Raw genomic sequence first — 20890 nt, forward strand, 5'->3', positions numbered from 1 at the left:
GATTCAGGCCTGTTACTCCCCGCTGTATTGATTGGATGATGCGCTGGATTGGTGGAATGACGTAGTTGGGTGTGATTGGTCAAAGTAGAGATAAGATAAATGTGATTGGATTGGGTCATCCTTGGGTTTGTGACGACAGGTTTAAACCATGGTCTGTCCATTTTCCCACTTATGTCTCTGGACAGAGACGGCAAAGACCTTTGGCTAACTTATCGTAGATCTCTATGAACAGGCTTTGAATTAAAATGTTAAATTATTTAATTTATTTCAGACATTCCACCAAGAGAAAAAAACACAAACAAAACAAAGGTAGTACTTACATATTCGGAATATGGTATTCCTAAGTGTAAATGCAGTTCTCATTTACATACCATGCACAATTCACCAAAGTACACAATTTATTTGGTGACTAAGGCTGAAATTAGTTGAGCTTATATAATCATACCCCTTTTCCATCTTTTCACCATACAGATGCAACAAATGAGTTTATGACTGGATGTAAATATGTAGTAAAATATCTACAATTTGAAAATGTATTTTTCTAAATTGGTCTGGGCATGACATAAAGGTGTATCCAAATACATTAGAATTTAATCAATAGATGACTTCACTTCTTTGATTATTTTTAAAAAAACTGCAACATAGTAAAGAACAACTTTCAACAGTTTTGTATGTTTATATTTATATAAGTTTGCATTTCTGTTAATTGTATAATTATGACTGTAAATAATAAAACTCAAAAACCAACTTCTTTTAATCTTGAATATGACTTAAAAACAATAAGAAAAAGACTTTTATTACAGAAATGTTGGCTCAGTAGAAGGTTGGAGACCCTTTTGCATAAATTACACCAGCTATGCGTGACATTAAGACAATCAGCCTGTGGGCTTTGCTGAGGTATTAAGGAAGCACTGTTGGCTTCAATAATGATCTTCAACTTGTTGGCTTTGGTGTCTCTAATCTTCCTCTTGAGCATGAAGGGCTCTAAAATTTCTGACATTGTCTCTGGTTCATTAGTGGTACCCCATGCCCTGGACACATCTAAGCACTTACTTCAGCTATAATCAATAACTTGTAAATCTCCCACAAACTCTTGAATGAGCTTTGTTTTACAATTTTCTGAAGTCTGCAGATGTCCTTGTTGTTTGTTCACCTATTAGCATATTTTTCCTTTCACCTAACCTTCCTTTAATTGGACATGCTTCTTTAGCAGAGACCTTTTGTGAGCGAGTGTTTACTGAACTCAATGAGTAGTCTTTCCAATGGTTGTTTAACCCAAAACGTAACATTTCTAAGCTAAAATATCATCAATATGTTTCAGATACCTGAAGGACAGAGTGCTTAATATATTCAGAAATGATACATAAAAATAAAAAGTAGGTTGTTAAAATGCTCAACATCTGCTATTTTTATCCAGTTGTGTTTTCTATTATCTTTTTACAGCGTTATAGATCCATTATAAATGCTGTCTACTTTTTGAAAACTACTTAAAAGATTTATTTGAAGTTAACTGAACAGAAAAAGACAGTTATCTGTTCATAAAGAGAAGAGTTAATTGCATATTTTGTTTCTCAATATTCATCCCATCAAATGAGACTACAAGCATGAGGAACAATAAAGGAATATTTTTATCAATTTGAGACCAAAATGTCTAGCTTTATTTTTGAGTGAGAATGGAGTTGCTGATGTTCTGGATTCATCCGAGTTCTTTTCCATTCGACAACATGCACACCTGGTAGTTGGATCCCTTTCGAAAGTTTTGACATAAAACCTGAACACTTTTTCCAAAGAAATAATTTAATCCTGCATTACACAATAAATGGTTAAAATGCCACAATGTATCAAAACAGAAATAATGCTTTTAGATACAGTGCACAGACACGTATACGTTCCTGTAACATATACTCACTTTTGAACTGGAGCATGGTATAAATAGTCTCTGTTGCATTTCAGTTGCATACTCATTGTTATTCACACAATGCAAACAAAACCAGAGGACAAAATCTGTAAAATGTATTTGGCACATTTAGAATGGTCTTCATCCTTAACGCAACACTGCATAATCCGGCAACACACTGTAAAAATGCAAAAAGAAAATGTGTATCTCAATAAATTAGAATATATTTGAAAAGTTGATTTATTTCAGTTATTCAAATAAAAAAAGTGAAACTCATACTTTGTATAGATTCATTATACACAGTGATTTATTTCAACATCATTTCTGTTTATTTAGATAATTGTGGTTTACAGCTAATGAAAACCTCAAAACTATGAGACCATTAAAAATGTTTTTTAAAACATGAATTTATGTAAAAATCATGTCATTATCTATAGAATCACACATAACTTGACAAATGTCCAGTAGATTTTCATTAATTCCCTCCTAAAGGAGTGTAAGTCACCAAAGGCCAATGCTGTTCACAGTGATGTATCCAAACATATTATTGGAAAATTGAGTGAAAGGAAAAGCTGTTCTAGAAAAAGAATGACTGGTGGGAGTCATGGCAACTACTGGTGTTAGTCCACAATGTTTAACGAAGTCCAAAGTCTGCAGTAAATCGGTGTGAGTTTCACTTTTTGAATTGAATCACTGAAATAATTTCACTTTTTGAAGATATTCTGACATTTACTTTTTGATGATAAACTAATCCATAGGGATGCAACCATAACTCAGACTGTAATCTGACATCATGCAGGTTACGAACAGACCAGTGTCCTTCCTGACTATCAGCAGGCTAGCACCTAAGTACCAAATACACTTTTGCTAAAGTTTTGGATTTACATTCATTTATTTAGTAACCATCCCAAGTATTTAGTTTTGTGTTAGGATGTTTCTTTTATGCGTCAGTTTCTACCTTCAACAGCACTCACTCGGCAGGTTTGGCACACTCTAAGCCAACTCTTCAAGAGTTATTGACTTGCAACTTTTAGATACATATGAGTTCCAGTACAGAGATCCATTACTGGGCCTCTGCAGAACTTGATTTCACACTGCGGAGGTCATTTAAAGGGGACTTATTCTGCTTCCTTTCAAACAAGGTAAGACAGCTCTCTGGGCTACACAAAACATGTTCATTACATATTTTTACATATTGGTGACATTTCACCATCTCATCTCATTTCACTGCAGAACGAGCTGTTAAAAGGCTCTGTCACTTTTATGCAAATTAATTACTGCTGGCCACGCCCCCAATATTTAGACTTGCTCTTTATACAAGTGAAAATGGCAACAAACAAATGTGCAATTTTCAACATTCTTGTCTTTTCCAGCAGCCATTGCAGAGAGCATACAGGAGTAAAACCAGCTGACCGAAGGTTTTCACTGTCTAATAATGAAGTGGGTGGAAATCCCCTTGGGTTGCTCAGTAACAGGGAAGTACCAGTCAACTGTGACTGTGACCTTGGAAAACAAGGTTTTTGAAACACCTTGTTTTCCAAATACCAAAAAAACATCAAATCATTTGACTGAGGACTGCCGAAGCAAGAATGCATCTAAAAGTTGAAGCACACCGGATTTCAAAACCTGACCTAAATAGAGGCCCCATCTCCAAATTTTGAAGACAAAACAAAAATCTTTGAAAAAAAAATGGCTCAAAATACATAATCAGCATCATGCAGCCGTTATGACATGCATGCTTTATAATCTTTGTAAACGTTTTGAGTCAGTGGCAGTCTCCCCCACATTGTCTCAAGTGAATTCTGTAAACAAACTCTTTCTCAAAACATACAACAAAACGGCTGAACTAATTGTGTGCAACATCATGTCGTACAGAACAACATTTTATCCAGAAGTTACAGGAGGTGATCTGATGCTTTTGGTCCCCACTCCTCTGCTCTAATTCCTGGTGACCTGACCCAATGAAATGCATAACCGGTGCATCCAGTCCTCATCATGAGTCCTTCAGGAGGGAGAGACAAAGGCCTCTGGGCTCAGTCGTCTTCCTCTTCTTCTTCCTCTGGGGCATCTAGAAGGGTGCTGTGTTTCAGGCAGTTTTGGAGGTAGTTCACCACAGTCCGCTGGAAATGTCTGACACTGCGGAGCTCTCTCAGGACGTGGCCCTCGTCCGGGTACAGCTGCAGGGAGTAGTTGGCCTCCACCTTCACCAGGCGGCTTAGTAGCTCAGCACTGTGCTGGAAGTGGACCCTCGCTTCGGTTGGAGACACAGAAAACATGAATCAGATGTGAGATTATTCCAAAAGTCGACCATATAAACTAGTGGAAACTCACCATCTGCAGTTCCATGCACAATGAGGAAGTTCTCCTCTTTTAGTTTGTTGACTTCTTCAAGGACAGATGCAGTCTGGGAAAACACATCATCATTACAGTGAAGTTTTATATAATTTAAAGCTGAAGTACTGTACTTTCAACACTGTAGGGCACACTGTTACTGAATGGTCTACTTTCGATCTCTTTTCATATATAAAGTGCACTGGGATACAAGGCGCATTAAGCGAAACAAAACAGTCAGTCAGTGAATCAAAGCATATTACTCCGCGACGCTCCTGACTACAGTAGCTGTAATGTAACAAAAACATTTTGACAGAGCGCCGTGAACCACATAAAATCACTGAGGTCAGTAAACACAGCCAGAATTAATCCATATTCATCACTAGAGGGCGCTGTTTTACTCCAGATGCACCAGATTACAAGGCCTTAAACCTTAAGAGCTTCTTATAGTCCAGGAAATACGGTATGTAACTTATATATTTTTATTTTATTTTTAATTTTTTTATATATTTGTTGAAACTGTCACTGCTATGTTGTGAATATATTCTATGAGACAGATAATCTGTGAAAATATTGAGTTCCTCTGCCTGCTTCCAGTGGCAACTAGGAATAACCAATCAGAGCCAAAAGGCGGGTCTTAGTGCTGTCAATCACTCTCTGTGTGGTGTTGCTCATCCCTCTTCTCTCTCCTATTGTCAGCCTTCATTGGTGGCCAGGCACAAACAGTTTTCCTGTTATGTTGAGTTGCTTCTCCACCATCAGCACATTGAGCAGAGAGTACAATCGGTTGATAGACAGCGCTAAGACCCTCCTCCTGGCTCTGATTGGTTGTTTTTGGTCAGGAGCGGTGCATTTCTTCAGACAACAATAGTGGCTGAGCGAGGACATGGAGAAGATCGATCTTTTCACAGATTATCTGTCTCATAACATACTGTCATGTTTTTTAACAAATATGTAAAAAACATGTTTTTTTATAAAAGATACACACCAGATTTGTAGATCACTGATTTCAAAAACATTCTTGGTTTTCAGCAATCCCAGTCTGACTGATGTGATGGACAGGAACACCTGAGAAATGTCTCTTATGGTGAGATATTATAGGTGCGTCTGAGCATTGTTGTTGTGTTTGCTGTTTAAACATGTATTGGTGGGCTGGCAGAGTCAACATGACATTCACAAAAAGTCTAAAACCCAATATTTCCTTGAAAAATATTTAATCAAATGCACCTAATAGATGTTTTGCTCCCTTCACAGGTGAGTGGTTGTAATATTGCAGCAAAGTCCCGATTTGAGACGTCTACACTGCTTTGTGTGCACTTCTCTAGATGTAGTACATTCATTCAATCCAATATGTTGTCAGACTGAAAAAAAAATACTGCGCACATCTGAGTTTTATAGGCTGCAATTCAACTGTTCTGCAAGCCGAGGCCCCAAAGGAAACAGTGGAATCGAATCAACTCCCTAAAACAATACAACTTTCAGGAAAACAAGATGCATTGCAGGTTGGTTTGTTGTCTTAGATTGTTTTAGGTTTGTTTGGTTAATTTAAAATTGAGTATCTGTCGAATAATTTAATATCCTTTAATTATAAAACTGAGGTGCTTTGCAAGAGTATTTCAGACATCTTGATCTCTCTCATTTTGTCACGATGCCACCACAAACTATGCCGTATTTTATTGGAATTTGATGAGACCAACGAACACAAAGTCACAAATAAGATTCTGGAAAGTGCAGCTAAAACTGTGCAGAACCACCTTTTGTTGCAGTCCCAGCTCAAGTCTGCAAATCTACAGACTGAAGCTTTTGGAAATATTTTTGCAAAAATGCATAACGCTTTCAAAGCTAACATACTGCTGTGCCACAAATTCTCACTTAGATGTAAAGTACAGGAGTTTGATTGCAACATTTTAAGATATGATGGATTTTCTTTCGGGATCACCATTTTCCAGTCATCTCTGACCAATTTTTAATGTCCGAAGAACATCATCCCCTCATCATATCTCCTAAAAGATGCAACGAGGAGACCTAACACTCAACATAATTCAAGTTCAGACTTTTGTGATGCTCACAATTAAATCCTTATTTTGGTACCCGTTACCAGAAAGGTTAAAAATGACTGAAATAAATGAATAAAATTATTTTAATAATGTGAATGGTGTGTTCAACTTCAAGTTCAGAATAATTTTCAATATAAAATATTTTTGGAGTTTGGTAACATTAGCATTAGCCACTTAGCTGCTCGTCTGATAAATTCCCATTCAAGTTTTTGTGAACCTTTCTTTTCAACTTAAGTTTAATTTTATAGCAGGTTTCAGCAACAGGGCAGTAAAAGGTGCTTTGCATCATAGAGTAAATAATTTATGAAACAAGCAGCAAACATTACTGATTACATCAAAATCATCAAATCAAAAACACATCAGATTTGTGGTGCATAAAAACTGAAACAGAATGCTGGTTCTCTACAGAGTTGACTTCTGAAGGTGATTTACTGCACAAAATATATCATTTAATCAAACAGATGGAAACAACATTATAGATGTTGAAAAGGTGTAAATCCTGCAAGGCAGTGGAGAACTTGTTTCATAACCTTACCATGTAAGCATGCTCCTCCTTTGCTGGAAACCCAAGATACCTTTCAGAAAACGCTGCACCTAAGAAACAAAAAACATTTTATCTGATTTTTGTTATACAACGTTTATTTCATTGAGGAAAATGTTTTAGTGTTTGTCAAGCCTGTCGCAATTACTCAAATAGTTGCATCATAAATTAAAACAAACTTGATCATTTTGCTTAAAGAGGATTCGAAATCTATTTTGTCTGTAGTTTCTGTTGTGTTTGGTTTTTATTCCTGGTTTATTTATTGATATTTTATTTTTATTTTGTATGCCTTTATCAATATGTTAACAAAAAATGGACTGAAAACAACAATAATATAAGTTATTGTACAAATTTCTGCTTCGTTTGTGTCTGAACTCACTGTAAAACCTGAAGTCCGTTATTGGTGCTACAGCTGCAGCGCATTGAAAGAGGTTGTCGGTTGCAGCTAACATTTTGAGCGCTAAATAACCTCCAAGTGCCTGAAATTATAACAAAAAGGAGGTAAACAGAGCTGCAGCTTTACAAAATCTGACATTTCATATCTAAAAACACTTTTATAACCTTTCCAAAAAGGGCTATCCGTCGATAGTCGATGTAAGGAAGCTGCATGAACCTGTGGAAGAACGAAATTGGATAGTTTAGCAGAGTTCAAGGAATTTAACACTTTAGTGCAGTGAAGTTTCACTGACTCTACAACTCGAAGGTAGTCTTTGACTCTCAGTGTGCCGAGCTTCCGGGGGTCAACGGCGACGGTCTTCTGGCCGCGGCCGACGCCGCTGCGGCCGTCCACCCAGGCCAAAGCCACGCTGTGCGTGCTGCAGAGGACCTGAGGCCAGCCGAGGGAAAACTCCTCCGTCACAGTCTGGCTGCCGGGCGTGCCGTCGCTGAGCGTTACAAGGAAAACAAGATAAGCAAGCTTGGTGATAAATGAACGCCTCTGTATGACTAAAAATATGTCATGAATCATAAAAGGAAGACGATTTTTCACCTGCATGTTCAGCAAGCGACACTTACACAATAATGAGTAGCGGGTGCAGGTTGGCCTCGTAGCCATGAGGCAGAGTCAGCTTCAGGTGCAGATCTGCAGGACGGAAATTTAATCACAACAACAATTTGCTAAATAAAATCAGAACGTGTCGAGGTTATGAAATGTCTGGCAAAAATATGGCTGTTAAATAACCAGATTTAAACTCATTATTGATGTAGGAAAATGTTTTTCTGAATTGTCTGTTGGTTTGCTTTAAACTCAGAAGTCTAACTTTTCATCTGTGTCAGAAATCTGACTTTTTCCCCCCTTTAAACCTGATTATATAAAAATTCTGTCTTTCAATTCAGAATCCTTTGATCACTAAAGATTCACGTCGGAATTCTTACATTTTTGATATTAAAAGTCAAAATTCTGAATTTGAGGTCAGAATTTTGACTTTAATGTAAGAATTCCCACTTTTTTCCCTTTAGATTTCCAAATAGTTTTTCTCAGAATTCTGACCTATTTTTTCTCAGATGTCAGATTTTTTTTCTCAGAACTAATTTTTTTTTTTTTTCAGAATTTTAATTTTTTTCAGGCAGAATCCAGATTTTTTTTAATTCAAAAAAAAAAAAAAAAACAGAATTCAGATTTTTTTTTATCCCTTCAGAATTCTGTTTTTCCTAAAGTATTAAGATTTTGCTCCTCAAAATGATTTTTCCCCTCAGAATTCTTTCTTAAATCTGAATTCTGATTTGTTCTTCTCAGAATTAAATTTTCTTCCTAGGAATTCAGATTTTTTTTCTCAGAATCCTGATTTTTTTCATCACAATTTTTACTTTAATCTCTAAAAATTTTAATCAGAATTCTTGAAAAAAAAGTCAGGATTCTCAGTTTAAATGGTAGAAGTCAAAAGTCACGGTTTTACTTCAAACTTCCATAGTAGTTGGATTAGTTTGTTTGGTTTTCATGAGGTCTGAATAGTGAATTATCAGACATGTATGTAGCTAAATAATATGAATGTTTTTCACCAATTCACAATCTGCTAAATCACACTTGATTACATCAACCTGTCCAAGGCCTGCAGGTGGAAATTAGCATTTTTGCCATTACCTTGTACCATGCATTCCTCCTTTTAAAGGTTTAAAAAAATGTTTTTCATTAGAAACAGTATAAAAGTTATAAAATGCCAGAACTCTGCACCATGATTGTCTGATTGGACTGTCTTGAACAGACTCTCCGGGAGCCTCTTGTCCTTCAGAGCTGCAGACAGCAGGCTGTTATCCTCCAAGACGACATAACCTGCACAGGACACACAACCAAAACGTCTTAGTTTCACTAAAAACACAAAGACAGACACTACAATACACTAATGCATTATATTCTTATTATATCAATGGTTATTGCTGAAGTTGGGAGTGACAGGCAGGTGGCGCTGTTCACAAATAAACCAAGCATTCGGGTTTATTTCGGGTCTGTTTTAAAACAGCGCCCTCTGCTGGCTGTGATGTGGAACTGCATTTGACACTTACTAGAGGGGTCCTTCATGCTGTGAACCGTCACTTTAGGGATTCCTGGGCCTGAAACGAAATTATAGAAAATGATGTAAAACCGAGGCGTGTGAAGTTATCCCATTTATCACAATTAAGTATTTATTTGAATTAACCAGGTCAGTTTTACATTCTCCTGGATTGGAGTATTTTTTTCATAACTACACAATATTTATGTTGAAATTTCACCCCTACTGTACAGCATTTTTATTCTTTATTCTGTTTTTATAGATATTTCTATATTTGATCATTCTGTGAGTCTATTTGCTGTTACAGCTCATCACTTTGCTGCTGCTGCACAGAGATTTCTCTTTTGTGGAACAACAAATAAATATCTATATTCTCTTTAGACTGCTTTGAAAGAGGGCTGTGACTTCCTGGATTTGTTGAAATTGTGTTATGTTAGAGCCACAGACTTTATTTTACTGGTACTTGTTTTTATAATAACTCAAAGTCATAGATGGTTATGAAGAGGACAGAGACAAGATACAATCAAAATGAGATAAAATCTTAAGAGTGTGGTGTGCTTTTTATTTTAGAGCTGTATGTCATTTGTGGTAAGTCTCCACCTACTTTTTGAATCGTGTAACAATTTTTTGAATGTTGTTCAAAAAGCTCAGTCAGAATACACGTTAAACAGTCTCTCAATAGGATTTAGGTTTGGACTTTGACTGGACCATTCCACATTGGATCTTAGTAACATAATAAAGAACCAACTAATGTTTTTATTATTTTTTTTATAGAAATTCCTTTAACATCATGGTATTAAATACATTATGTGACACATTACATTAATGAAAGAATATAGATATTTTTAGTGGAATAACTGCAGTAAATTTCCACAAAAACATGTCTCTAAAAAAATTAGTAATATTTTTTAGACCTTTTTTTTTCAGTATCAGCTTTATATGGCAGAATGGAGCTCAAACCTGATTTTTGGACTTCAAGCGCTCACAGCATACAGACATTTATATACAAATAAACTTTAGAGGAAAGAAAATAAATATTTTTCTATATCTTTTTCTACAAATAGTAAATAGTAGAAGAAAATCCATTCACTTTATTGCAAAAAAATGTTTTAAAAACTGAATAAAGTGATGGTTCTTTAAGCATGAGAACAAATTTTCTCAACTATTTATCAATAATGCATTAATATTTGCAGCTCTAAAGTTTTATTTAGCTGGACTGAGGGTAAAATTTATATTTTATCATTTTTCAGATTTTTAGTCATAAAAACATTTGCTTTTTATTTAAAAAAAGATCCTCTTTTTGTGTTAATGTGTCACATAAAACCCCTGTTTGTGTGTGGTTACCCAGGCAGTAGAGGATGAAGTGGGTTTGATTTGGACTGAAAATGGCTTTAAAGAATCCACATCCGTCAATGAGGCCACAGGAGATGCAGCGACGCTGAAACACTCCATTCAAATCCACACTTAAAGCAAAATAAAATAAAACGGGTTAGAGGCAGCATTTAGAGGGAAAGTTACAGAGTTTTTATTTGCTCCAGCAGATGTTTGGATTGTTTTTATAATACAAAATGAAACTATTTCGTCACATATTGTGTCAAAATGAATCAACATGAAACAAATGACAAAACCATGTTAGTTTAATTAACATGATGCTCCATAATGTGAGTTTGGTTTTGAAACACAAATCTGATGTGCTATGAAAAAGTATCTGCCTCCTTACAGATTTTCTCTATTTATTTTTTATATTTTAATAAATTTATCCAAACTGAGTGTTAAAAAGTAATCACCCTTCGCTGTAAAGGACATCTGGTCCAATCTTTTTAGCAGAATTATCCGAATTTATCAATGTTGGATGGTTTTGGAGCATTGATTACGTGTTTAAGCGAAAGCCGCAATATCTCAATCAGATTGGAGTGTGAACTTTGACTAGGCCACACTAAAACATTCATTTTTGTTGTTGTTTTCAGTGTTTTATAGTTGGACTCACTTGAATGCTTTCAAATTATTTGTATCCTGCGTAACAAATTTATGCTTCTAGTTATCAGGGTGTTTCGGATAGATTTATTGACAATAATATGAAATTATAATCTGAATACGGTTTTCTTTTTATTTTCTTTCTTTCTCTGATGATGTGAAACGTTTAAATATGACAAAAAAGTTAAAACTAAACCAGGGGAAAACAGGAAAGGGGGGTAAATACTTTTTTGCAGCACCATAGGAACTAATTCTCACAGAAATTCATGAAAATGTTGGAGTTTACACAGATTACATACTTATTGTGGAAACTGACAAATTGAAAACAAAACATTGGATGATTGTTGTTATTCTTCTGATTATTTATATGTCAAATATGTCAACTTTGTGACATATTTGATTAAAACTGTATAATTTTTACAGGAAGGAAGAAGAAATTAAAATTTCAAAATATATCAACCTGGATGTATGTCATGCAAAACTGAATTATGCATAATGAAAATACAACCTGTCTCCACCTGTTTGATTTATAATTAAAGAAATTGTGTTTATTCAGAAGGGATTTACCTGTAAAGGTGCCTGCTCTCTCTCGATTTTTCTGTGCTCAGAAAGTAGCTGAAAATGAGATCCAGATTTAAAAATCAAGTAAAAATCACATATTTTCCACATAATTATAAAGCTCTTTTAGAATGGAGCCAATGCTAAAACTTCATTTCTCTAAGATGCATTTATCAACATTTTGTTTTAGGAATGATTCAGTCGACATAAATAAAAACGGATAAAACAGAAATGAATCTGATTGAATTAAAACGGACAAATTAAACATCGGTTCATACAACATATAATTTATAATCTGTTTAAACAGCCAAGCTAAGATATGAATTAAAACATTTTGTTTTTATTTTGTTAATCCCAACAGATTCAGTTTTAATTTTCATCACTTCAAACTCAAACACTGCTTTATCGTCTATCAATCAACTGCTAATCCCAATAAAATATATTCTAGGTTGTAGCTGCGGAAAGGGCATGAATACTTTTGCAAGACTAAACGTTTTAAAAAAGCTGCAAAACTTTTTACTTATGTCACGGCTACAACTTTTTGCCAAGGTTTTAATGTCAAACTTTCAGGTGTTCCAGCTTCCTCCTTCAATCTGCATATAAATTATTCATGATCACAATCTATCGGCCCTCGTTTACATACTTCAACGGTCTAATAAAACCAGCTCTACACCCCGGCGTTTTCTCCGAGAAGCAACAGAGTGGAGTCGACTTCCCGCGTCTGTGTGAGTGTATGAAGAGTAATGAGATGTTTAGAGGCAACAAGCAGCGACAGCATGAGAGCCGAGCTGCTGACGAGAGACGGCTACTTTAACAGAGGGCTTTCCGAGCCCGGTCCGTCTGGGATTTATGCCCCCAGCAGGATAAAGGCAGGTTTAAGCAATAATCTGCTCGCCTCGTGTAATCCCCAAGTAATCCTTTGTCCTCTTTCCTGTCAGTGGTTTTACTACTTCAGTCTAAATCAAAGAGAGTTCCTTTAGTTTGTCAGCCCAGATCAATACTACATCCTCAGATTAGAGAGGCAATAAGTTAAGCAATTTAAAATTATCTCTTGATTAAAATGAGTTAAATTTGATAAACTAATAAGGTCTGGTTAGCCTTAAACCGTTTTTAGTGTTGTAGTTTGGCCGCCATCTAGCAGGGGGCGCCACTGGTCGTAAGCGGAACCAGATATAGTATTAAAGATGGCGGCGCTATACTAGATTGGGAAAGTAAAACAGTCCTAACAGAGTCTGCTGTTTACGACAGCAAAATAATCTGGCTATTGTAGATAAAAAACAAAAAAGGAGGAGTAAATTACTGCCAAAAATGTCAGAAATAAAAAATACTAGAAAATTTTTTAAATTAATCTTAGAGATTTTCTAGTAAAAAACAAAGAAATGTCTGAGTTCAAAAAGTCAAAAGCTTTCAACTATTTTACATTTTTGACTTTTGAAATTTCCATATTTTTACTAGAAAATTTCTGAGATTGATCTAAAAAATTCTTTTAGTTGAAATTTACTTCTTTTTTTTTTCTTCTAGCCAATCTGAAGGAAAAATCGGTGGAAATTTCAGATTTGAAAAAGTTACAAATTTGAATTGAAATATTCTAGAAAAAACATGGAAATATCTGAGTTTCAAAAGTAAAAATTTATGGAATTCTTAAACACAGAAATTTTCCAAAAGTTGAAAATTTGTGAATTTTTTAATTCCAAAATATTCTTGTTTCTGAAATTGATCTAAATAATTCTGTGTTTTTTTTTCTTAAATTAAATTTCTTTTTTTCTTTCTTTTCTATCTACGGAGATCCGTCGTAGGTGTGGGATGAAAAATGGACTTGATGCGGTTCTGTTCTGGAATCTAAACTCTGTACAAGCTCATTAATTTACCAACTTAATAGCGTTCATTGAGCCGAGCCTCATGGGGGAACAGCTTCAACGTTTAAACCAACAATTACTGATTGGCTATAAAGGCGAGGATTTGATGACAGAAAAGCAGAGGGCATAACGCAGAAAAAAAAAAATCTAACACCACAAAATAATGAAAATACAAGGAGGAAAAAAACAAAAAAGTCGTCACTGATGTGTAATTTTAAGGTTATATAAGTTTAATAATGTCAGAAAACCACAATTTTATGTTTATTCAGTCAGTATTTAACACAAAATATGTTCTAAAATTATCCTATTCTTTTTCTAAATTTGTATGAAATGTAGCCCTTCATGTTATGAAAAGACAGTTGGCCCTCTTGATACAAGCAAAAAACTCTGGTTTTTAACAAAATGGCTGCTTACTGATTAGTGGTTAGTTGAGCCATAAGATCAATCAACATTTGATTACCTTATAAATCGATAATTTCCATCCCTAGTTCAGCTTAATTTCTAACTACTTATATCAATTAAAAAGTCCAATAAGTCAGTTTCTACTCCACTAGTTGAAGGATTTAGATTAAAGTCTCTATTTAAAGCTAGATACGCTCATTTCAGTGACTGTAACTTTTGTGTTCACAGAAAGATTTCCCACTCAGTGCGGCTCCCACATACATCTTTCCAGCCTTCTCGTCTAAGGCGCAGAGCAAGGTGACATCCCAGCTCCCCGATGTCAAGAAGCGCGGGGGGACAGAGGGGATGGCAGGCTGCATTACACAGATACACAGAGATGAAGAGCAAAGCAGGAGCATTCACATACACAGAATAAAAATAGGAACAGCTGTACAGCAAGGTTCTGTCAGAGCATGGCAGGAGGAGCGGCATGGGTCGAAAATGGGAGATTCAATCAAAACACCGGTGGCTGTAGAGAGGATCCTGTTGGGTATTTTTATTATGAAGGCAGAAATCACAGTGGATGTGGGCCTCTGCAGAAATGGGAGAAACTTGTTGACAAAAAATAGAGCTTAGAAGTTATATATACAGCTCTGAAAAAAATTAAGAGACCACTTAAAATATCCAGTTTCTCTGATTTTACTTTTTGTAGGTTTATGTTTGAGTAACATGAACATTGTTATTTTATTCTATGAACTACTGACAATAAGTCATGAAATTACAAGCAAATTTTTTTTTATTTGTTTGCGGAAAATGAGAAATGGTCAAAATAACGAAAAAGATGCAGTGCTTTCAGACCTCAAACAATGCAAAGAAAACAAGTTCATATTCATTTAGAAACGGCAATACTAATGTTTCAACTGAGGAAGAGTTCAGAATCAATATTTGGAGGAAGAACCATGAGGTTTTCAATGGGGTTCAGAGCTGTGGGCTTTTTCCAGAGCTGCATATATAAATAACATTGAAGAGGAACTAAAATTCACATTTTGAACATTTTTTACTTCCATTTGAGTCTCTATTGCTTCTAAAAACACCCCCAAGTGCCTAAAAAAGTGACCCAGCCATTTTTGGCAATAAGTTAATGTTTTTGGTGTCAGGAAAATGAGCTGTTTCAAAAACCTTCAAAATGTAACATCACAAATCATCAGCAACTCCAGCAAAGCCCTCCTGGTTACCTAGCAACGAGCACATTTGGTCAGCCACCGTATGTGCTGTACAATGGCTGCTGGAAAAGACAAGTGGTTTGTTGTTGTTTTATCCCCTTGCTGCATTCTTTCTGCTTGTGCAGGAGGCTCTACTAAAGCTTTTCGAAGATGTTCGATTGTATAAATGCATGTGTTAGCAGCCATTTTCATGTATGCTAATGTAAATGTTGAGTTGGGAGCATGGCCAGCAGCAGCTTACTTTGATTTAAAGAGATAAGAGGCCATAAAACAGCTCATTCTGAAAGGAGTTCAAACTGAGCAGAATAAAATCTGATTGTCTAAGAATGATTTTGTGCAGAAAAAGGGATGAACATGTTTTTATGTGGACTACAGACTTATCCTAACCTGTTCAAGGAAGCATAATAGGTCTCAGTATGTAAAACCTAAAGACTTTATAAGTTTAAGAGCTAAATAAATAACAAATAACTTAATAAATTATTATTGTAACAACATATTTAACTGGGTAACTTAAAGAAGTTAAATCATTTTTGTCTAATCATGATTTTCAGCTCTAGTTTCTGACTTTTTACACCTAATCTTGCTTATATTTACACTCCCTTGTGATTAATGAGAGCATAACGACACAAAAGCATTTAATTTTACTTTCCAAAATGCACAATAAGCCAGTTTCAGACGGAGAATACCTAATCAGGAATGCAGCCAAGTTTAAATGTGTGGGGAAGAATGTATTTCCATATAGCTTATAGCTTTCCTGCATTATATTTGTTTAGTCACAAATCATGGAAAAATGAACACCCAAAGCAATTTCATCAAATAAATATATTAGATGGATACTTAAGACTTTTTAAAAGCCCCAAACTAAGATTAGCACATATAAGGCTTTTAAAAACCTCGGAGAAATTCTATGAAGTACAAAAACAAGGAAAATAGTATTTTCTTTACCTTTTAGGAATTTTTTTTAGTAAATTACATAAGGAAATAAATCATACACATTCCATTTTATATAGTATGCTTTCGCATTTTTTTCAATACATCCACAAACATAAATACTAAAAACAAAGCAAATACTTCAGGACTGAATAAATTTTATCCTAGAGAATAAAATAAAGCTTTACTGATGTAAATTTAAAAATCTGTACTTTTGTCAGACACAGTATAATAATGAAGGATGGAAAATTGCTGACCTGAACTGTCAGACCAGCAATGTGGTGAAACTCTCCACGAGCGCCTTGCTTTGCTGGAAGTATCGTATAAAACATTGAGCCGTCTGACGTAAACAAAGGCAAGTCCTGATGATAGAAGGTGAAAGGTTAAAGGAAACCCATGAGTAATTAAGGAGTAAAAAAACAAAGAAGGAAGATTTTCTAGAAGTACACACCTGTCGCTGGTTCTGCATCATGTCCATGGCCATTTTATGTTTCTATGGATTTCAGATGAAGTAGAAACATTTTTGTCATTTATTTCTAACCATTTTCCAAAAAAATTAAAGTTGCTAGTTAGAATAATCTTGTAAATAAATCAAACTCAGTTTAAATATAGTTTGTTATGTATAGAGCAGTGGTTCTTAACCTTTTTTTGAGGTACCGAACCCATCAGATTCATATGCGCATTCACTGAACCCTTCTGTCGTAATAAATAAAATGAGTTTTTTTCCAAATTCAAGACATAGGGGTGCCTCAACTGGAGTATAGTTGGGTCACCCCATGATCACTAAGTCTTCTTAAAAGGTAGAGTCTCTGAGAACAGTTCTTCAAAATACAGACAGTGTTTTCAGCAAAATTGAGCTGACTGTCCAGGAACGACCCAAATTTGCCACAGTTTCAACAGGTTGGCCATCGAGAGAAACTGGAACCACTTTAATGTCTCATTTAGATCATTTAATTAGCTCTACATTCTTAAGAGAATGAAAAATTAATAATAAATAATAAAGACTTTGCGGTATTCTGATTTAGTTATGTAATTATATGAGTTGTGTTATCACCCCCACGCCACTAGAGGCAGTAGCAACCCCGAAAAGATGCGACTAAGGAGCAGATTTAGAAGTACAGCGAAAGCTACAGAATTTGGTAAAAACGGTGAGTTTTGCTGAAGTAATTAAAGACCCAAGTTCAAATCCTTGCTGAGAGTGAAGCTCCTTCAATCAGTGCTCCTCCGTTACATTGGCTCAGCAATGTAACGTGATCCTCTGCAGCAAGTGATGGCAAAGCGGGGCGTCATCACGACTTTACGTGTGTCTTTACCTCCGCGGCAGAGGCTCCGCCGAACCCCTGGGGTTCGATCGAACCCAGGTTAAGAACAACATGCCATAGTCAGTTCTACGGTGTTTTGATACATTTTGGTCAATCAATAAAAACAACTTTCTTCATGCAAATGCCTCTGATGACATCACATTAGGCATGTTTTTAACAAAAATCATTCTTTGAAGGTAATTTACTCATGACATCTAAAAACACCAAAATATTTCAAGAAGAGTGCATGAATAACACTCCAACTGACAATAGGACCACAGCAGAGATTGGATGTGGCACCGATTTTCAAATCTTGCTGCAGAATCTTATTTGGGTCAAAAACAACCAATCAAAGCCAGGAGGAAGATCGTAGTGCTGTCAATCAAACACGTGTACGCGCTGCTGAAAGTGCTAATGGTAAAGAAACAAATTACCATTCCAGAAAAACTGTGGCAATGCCAACTAGCTTTAGCATTTGTGGCAGGCTATGTTGTGGTGAATCAGCTCAGTGATTGACAGCGGAAAACCCCTCCCCTTGGCTCTGATTGGTTGTTTCTGACAGAGTTGGTGTATTTCTGTAGTTAGCACTGGGAGAAGGAAGATTATTTGTCTTGTATTAATCTGTCATGATGATCATTTGAGAAACTTTTGTGGTTTATCACAAGAAATCTACTCACAAAACTACATTCTGAGTTAATTCTGGTACCTCTTGTGATGTCATCGACCCAAAACCACACACAGTATTATTCTTTGTTCTTTCTTTTGTACACCCTTCAAAAGCTTTGCATTTTATAAACTCCTGCAGTAAAAATCCATACTTCATTACCCAGATGTGTTTTTATTGTCAGAGCAACTTTTGTTGGTGAAAAAAACAAACAAACAAACAAGAAAAAAAAAACACCAGTGAATGGTATCTCTAAAGTAACTTTTTAAAGAAAGTTTAATAAAATTCTTTTTAATTATACATCACTGTCAGATTATTAAACCCAGCTTTAGATCATAAAACTGCATGAATTTCTTCAATATGAAAGTGGTGGAGTTCAGCAAATCACTGAAAATTCTTCTCATGCACTGAGCGACTTCAAATATTAATCCAGGCAGAACAAATCTGAGGGGTTCAGGAAATCAATCTCAACTCCCCAAACTGTGTAAATGAAGCAAAATTCTATTAAATCGCTATATTGCAGCAGAAAACCCTTCAGACTACTAATACAGAGAAAGCGACGGCTGCTCACCTCTGAGCATGCCCCCGTGGTGGCCTCGCACACGCAGAGCACTGATTGGTTCTGGGCACGGTTCAGCCAGCGAACCGCGAGCCGGGTGCTGCTGATCCAGCTCACCATGGAGATGTAGTTTTCCCTGAAGAGGTGATGCAGAAAATGATACGCGGAGGAAGAAAAAAAAATGATAAAGAGAAGCAGTGACTGGGAGCAGTTTCTGGACAGCGTAATCATCTCTGACAGGTGCTGTCTGAATTCATAGAGCTTTATTTTAAATTCGCAGAGATGTACCTGGACCTGAGGGAGTCGGGAGGCAGCATCTCCAGAGTGTGAGCTGGACCGTAAAGGTTCACTACAAACAGGCTGACTGTTGGGATACTGGAACCAGCCTGCAAGCACATGTAAGAAAAACAAATGGATAACATATGAGTCTATAACTGTTTATTGATAATTATTGATTCATTTTTTTTGTTTTAAATAAGTGAAGTACTGCCAAACTAGTGGGCCTGACTCTGTTTTACCCACAGTTCTCAATCCATGCCATTGTTTTTTTATTTTTAAGCAGATATGAGGCTCAGTGGCAAAACCTTTACCTGCTCAACAGGTCGTTGCTAGGTAACCAAGGAGTGAGTGAGTTGCTAGGTAACCAAGTAGCGAAGGATTTAGTTGATTCCACCAACCTACCATCGAAAGCTCTGGATTAGAGTTCAGTGAATATTTTCTATTTTGAATATTGAATATTGTGTCAGATCTATGGGTATTGATCATGTGTCTACTGCAATATATGGCGTCATTGATTTACTGTCCAGGCCTACATGAGCCAAAAATAAAAAAGTACTTGTGGGCCAAGAAAATAATTTAAAACATGCTTAAATTAAGCAAATAAAGTAGTAAATAATTATTTCTTATTATTCTGCAGGAAAATCATAGATTGAACACTTGAAAATGTTCACGTTTTCAGTATTATAAGAAAGATTTTTTTTTTTGGCTTTTTATTTGTAAATATGTTTTTTTTAAAATCAATACATATGTTTCCTTTCAGTTCATATTTTTGCAATACAACATGAATTGAAATTTGTGGCTTTTGACATGACAAAATCTTTAAAAAACTCAGGAGGAAGGAGTGCTTTACTTCAGCTGGTAAAAGAGCGGTGTTATCCTAACGCTGACGTTAGCATTGTGCTAAAAGCAATGTTACAGCCTCAGCGTATCCCCCAGGAGCTGCTGCTGCGACTCATTTCAACACAGTATTTACCTTTGGGTACGGAAAAATCATATTGGAAGGGTAGAGGCCTCCCAGGAAGTGAGGTATTTCCATCACAGGTGTCACGGAGTTGTTGATGCGGAGATATGCAAGCCGGGCACCGTCCATAGACCACCAGTGGGCAGCGTATGTCAGAAGCACCTCCTCTGTATTTGGAGGAATGCAAGATTTGCAGAGCGTTAAGTAAAGTGGTTTTACTTGTAATTGTGATCAGTAATTGTAAAGTAGCAGTTGTTGCCGACATTTGGAGACATCGTACCTTCGTAGGTCCAGTCAGAGAGTCCGTTCAGCACCTTCTGGTCCTCGTCAGTGGACGTGAGACGCAGCGAGTCGCTCGTCACGCTGGGCTTGTAGTAGATGTCTCCGTCAAACACAAAGGCCTGACGAATTGGGCACAAACAAAGGCTACGTTCATTTTTTTGTTGTTGTTGTTTAGTGAAATCTGATATTTTTTCTGCCTGGTCGTTCAAACTGCTAATTAAATCCGACCCTGAAAGGGTTACGTTTCAAAGCGATCCGCATGCGCAGAAGAAGAACGTTGACGTCACACAGCAGAGCACTGTTTACGGAAGTAATAATGGACAGAGCCGTTTATGGATCGATTTTTAAAGTTTATTCAGCAATGGGAGAATCGTCGTAAGATCACAGCAAAATAAAGGGAGCTAATAAAAAGAAATACCATTACGGAAATATATGTGCTTAATGGAAGGAGGCCAATTTCGAAATTTTTTGTTTTTGATAAAATGTTTTAGCGCTAGGAAGAGGCTTATTTAGCATCACAGGAGTTACATGATCAACAGCCGGATGTTACTACTACCGGAGAAAAGGACGAAGACGACGACAGGAAGTGTTAGGAGGATGGTGGTTCTTT

The 20890-nt window shown here is 36.1% G+C and overlaps 1 protein-coding gene across 2 annotated transcripts in view; it reads right to left on the minus strand.

The window, feature by feature from the left end:
- Positions 1 to 1779: 1779 nt before the first annotated feature.
- LOC106936183 (inactive dipeptidyl peptidase 10) overlaps positions 1780 to 20890 on the minus strand; it is a 53914-nt gene continuing 34803 nt past the window's right edge. For both annotated transcript variants that reach the window (XM_015017027.1, XM_015017026.1), the window contains 18 exons: positions 20279 to 20399; positions 20011 to 20165; positions 19047 to 19144; positions 18771 to 18894; positions 16686 to 16727; positions 16492 to 16596; positions 14364 to 14455; positions 11854 to 11901; positions 10657 to 10775; positions 9326 to 9373; positions 8997 to 9095; positions 7841 to 7907; positions 7516 to 7710; positions 7388 to 7439; positions 7206 to 7305; positions 6821 to 6879; positions 4229 to 4301; positions 1780 to 4148 (listed from right to left, as the gene is read on the minus strand). In XM_015017027.1, the coding sequence (XP_014872513.1) occupies positions 3931 to 4148; positions 4229 to 4301; positions 6821 to 6879; positions 7206 to 7305; positions 7388 to 7439; positions 7516 to 7710; positions 7841 to 7907; positions 8997 to 9095; positions 9326 to 9373; positions 10657 to 10775; positions 11854 to 11901; positions 14364 to 14455; positions 16492 to 16596; positions 16686 to 16727; positions 18771 to 18894; positions 19047 to 19144; positions 20011 to 20165; positions 20279 to 20399 (1815 nt within the window). In that variant the 3' untranslated portion in view covers positions 1780 to 3930. The remainder of the gene's footprint in view (positions 4149 to 4228; positions 4302 to 6820; positions 6880 to 7205; positions 7306 to 7387; positions 7440 to 7515; positions 7711 to 7840; positions 7908 to 8996; positions 9096 to 9325; positions 9374 to 10656; positions 10776 to 11853; positions 11902 to 14363; positions 14456 to 16491; positions 16597 to 16685; positions 16728 to 18770; positions 18895 to 19046; positions 19145 to 20010; positions 20166 to 20278; positions 20400 to 20890) is intronic.

The sequence above is a fragment of the Poecilia latipinna genome, unplaced genomic scaffold (genome assembly GCF_001443285.1).
Source record: "Poecilia latipinna isolate Pla-1442-1.1 unplaced genomic scaffold, P_latipinna-1.0 Scaffold2092, whole genome shotgun sequence".
Classification (NCBI taxonomy): domain Eukaryota; kingdom Metazoa; phylum Chordata; class Actinopteri; order Cyprinodontiformes; family Poeciliidae; genus Poecilia; species Poecilia latipinna.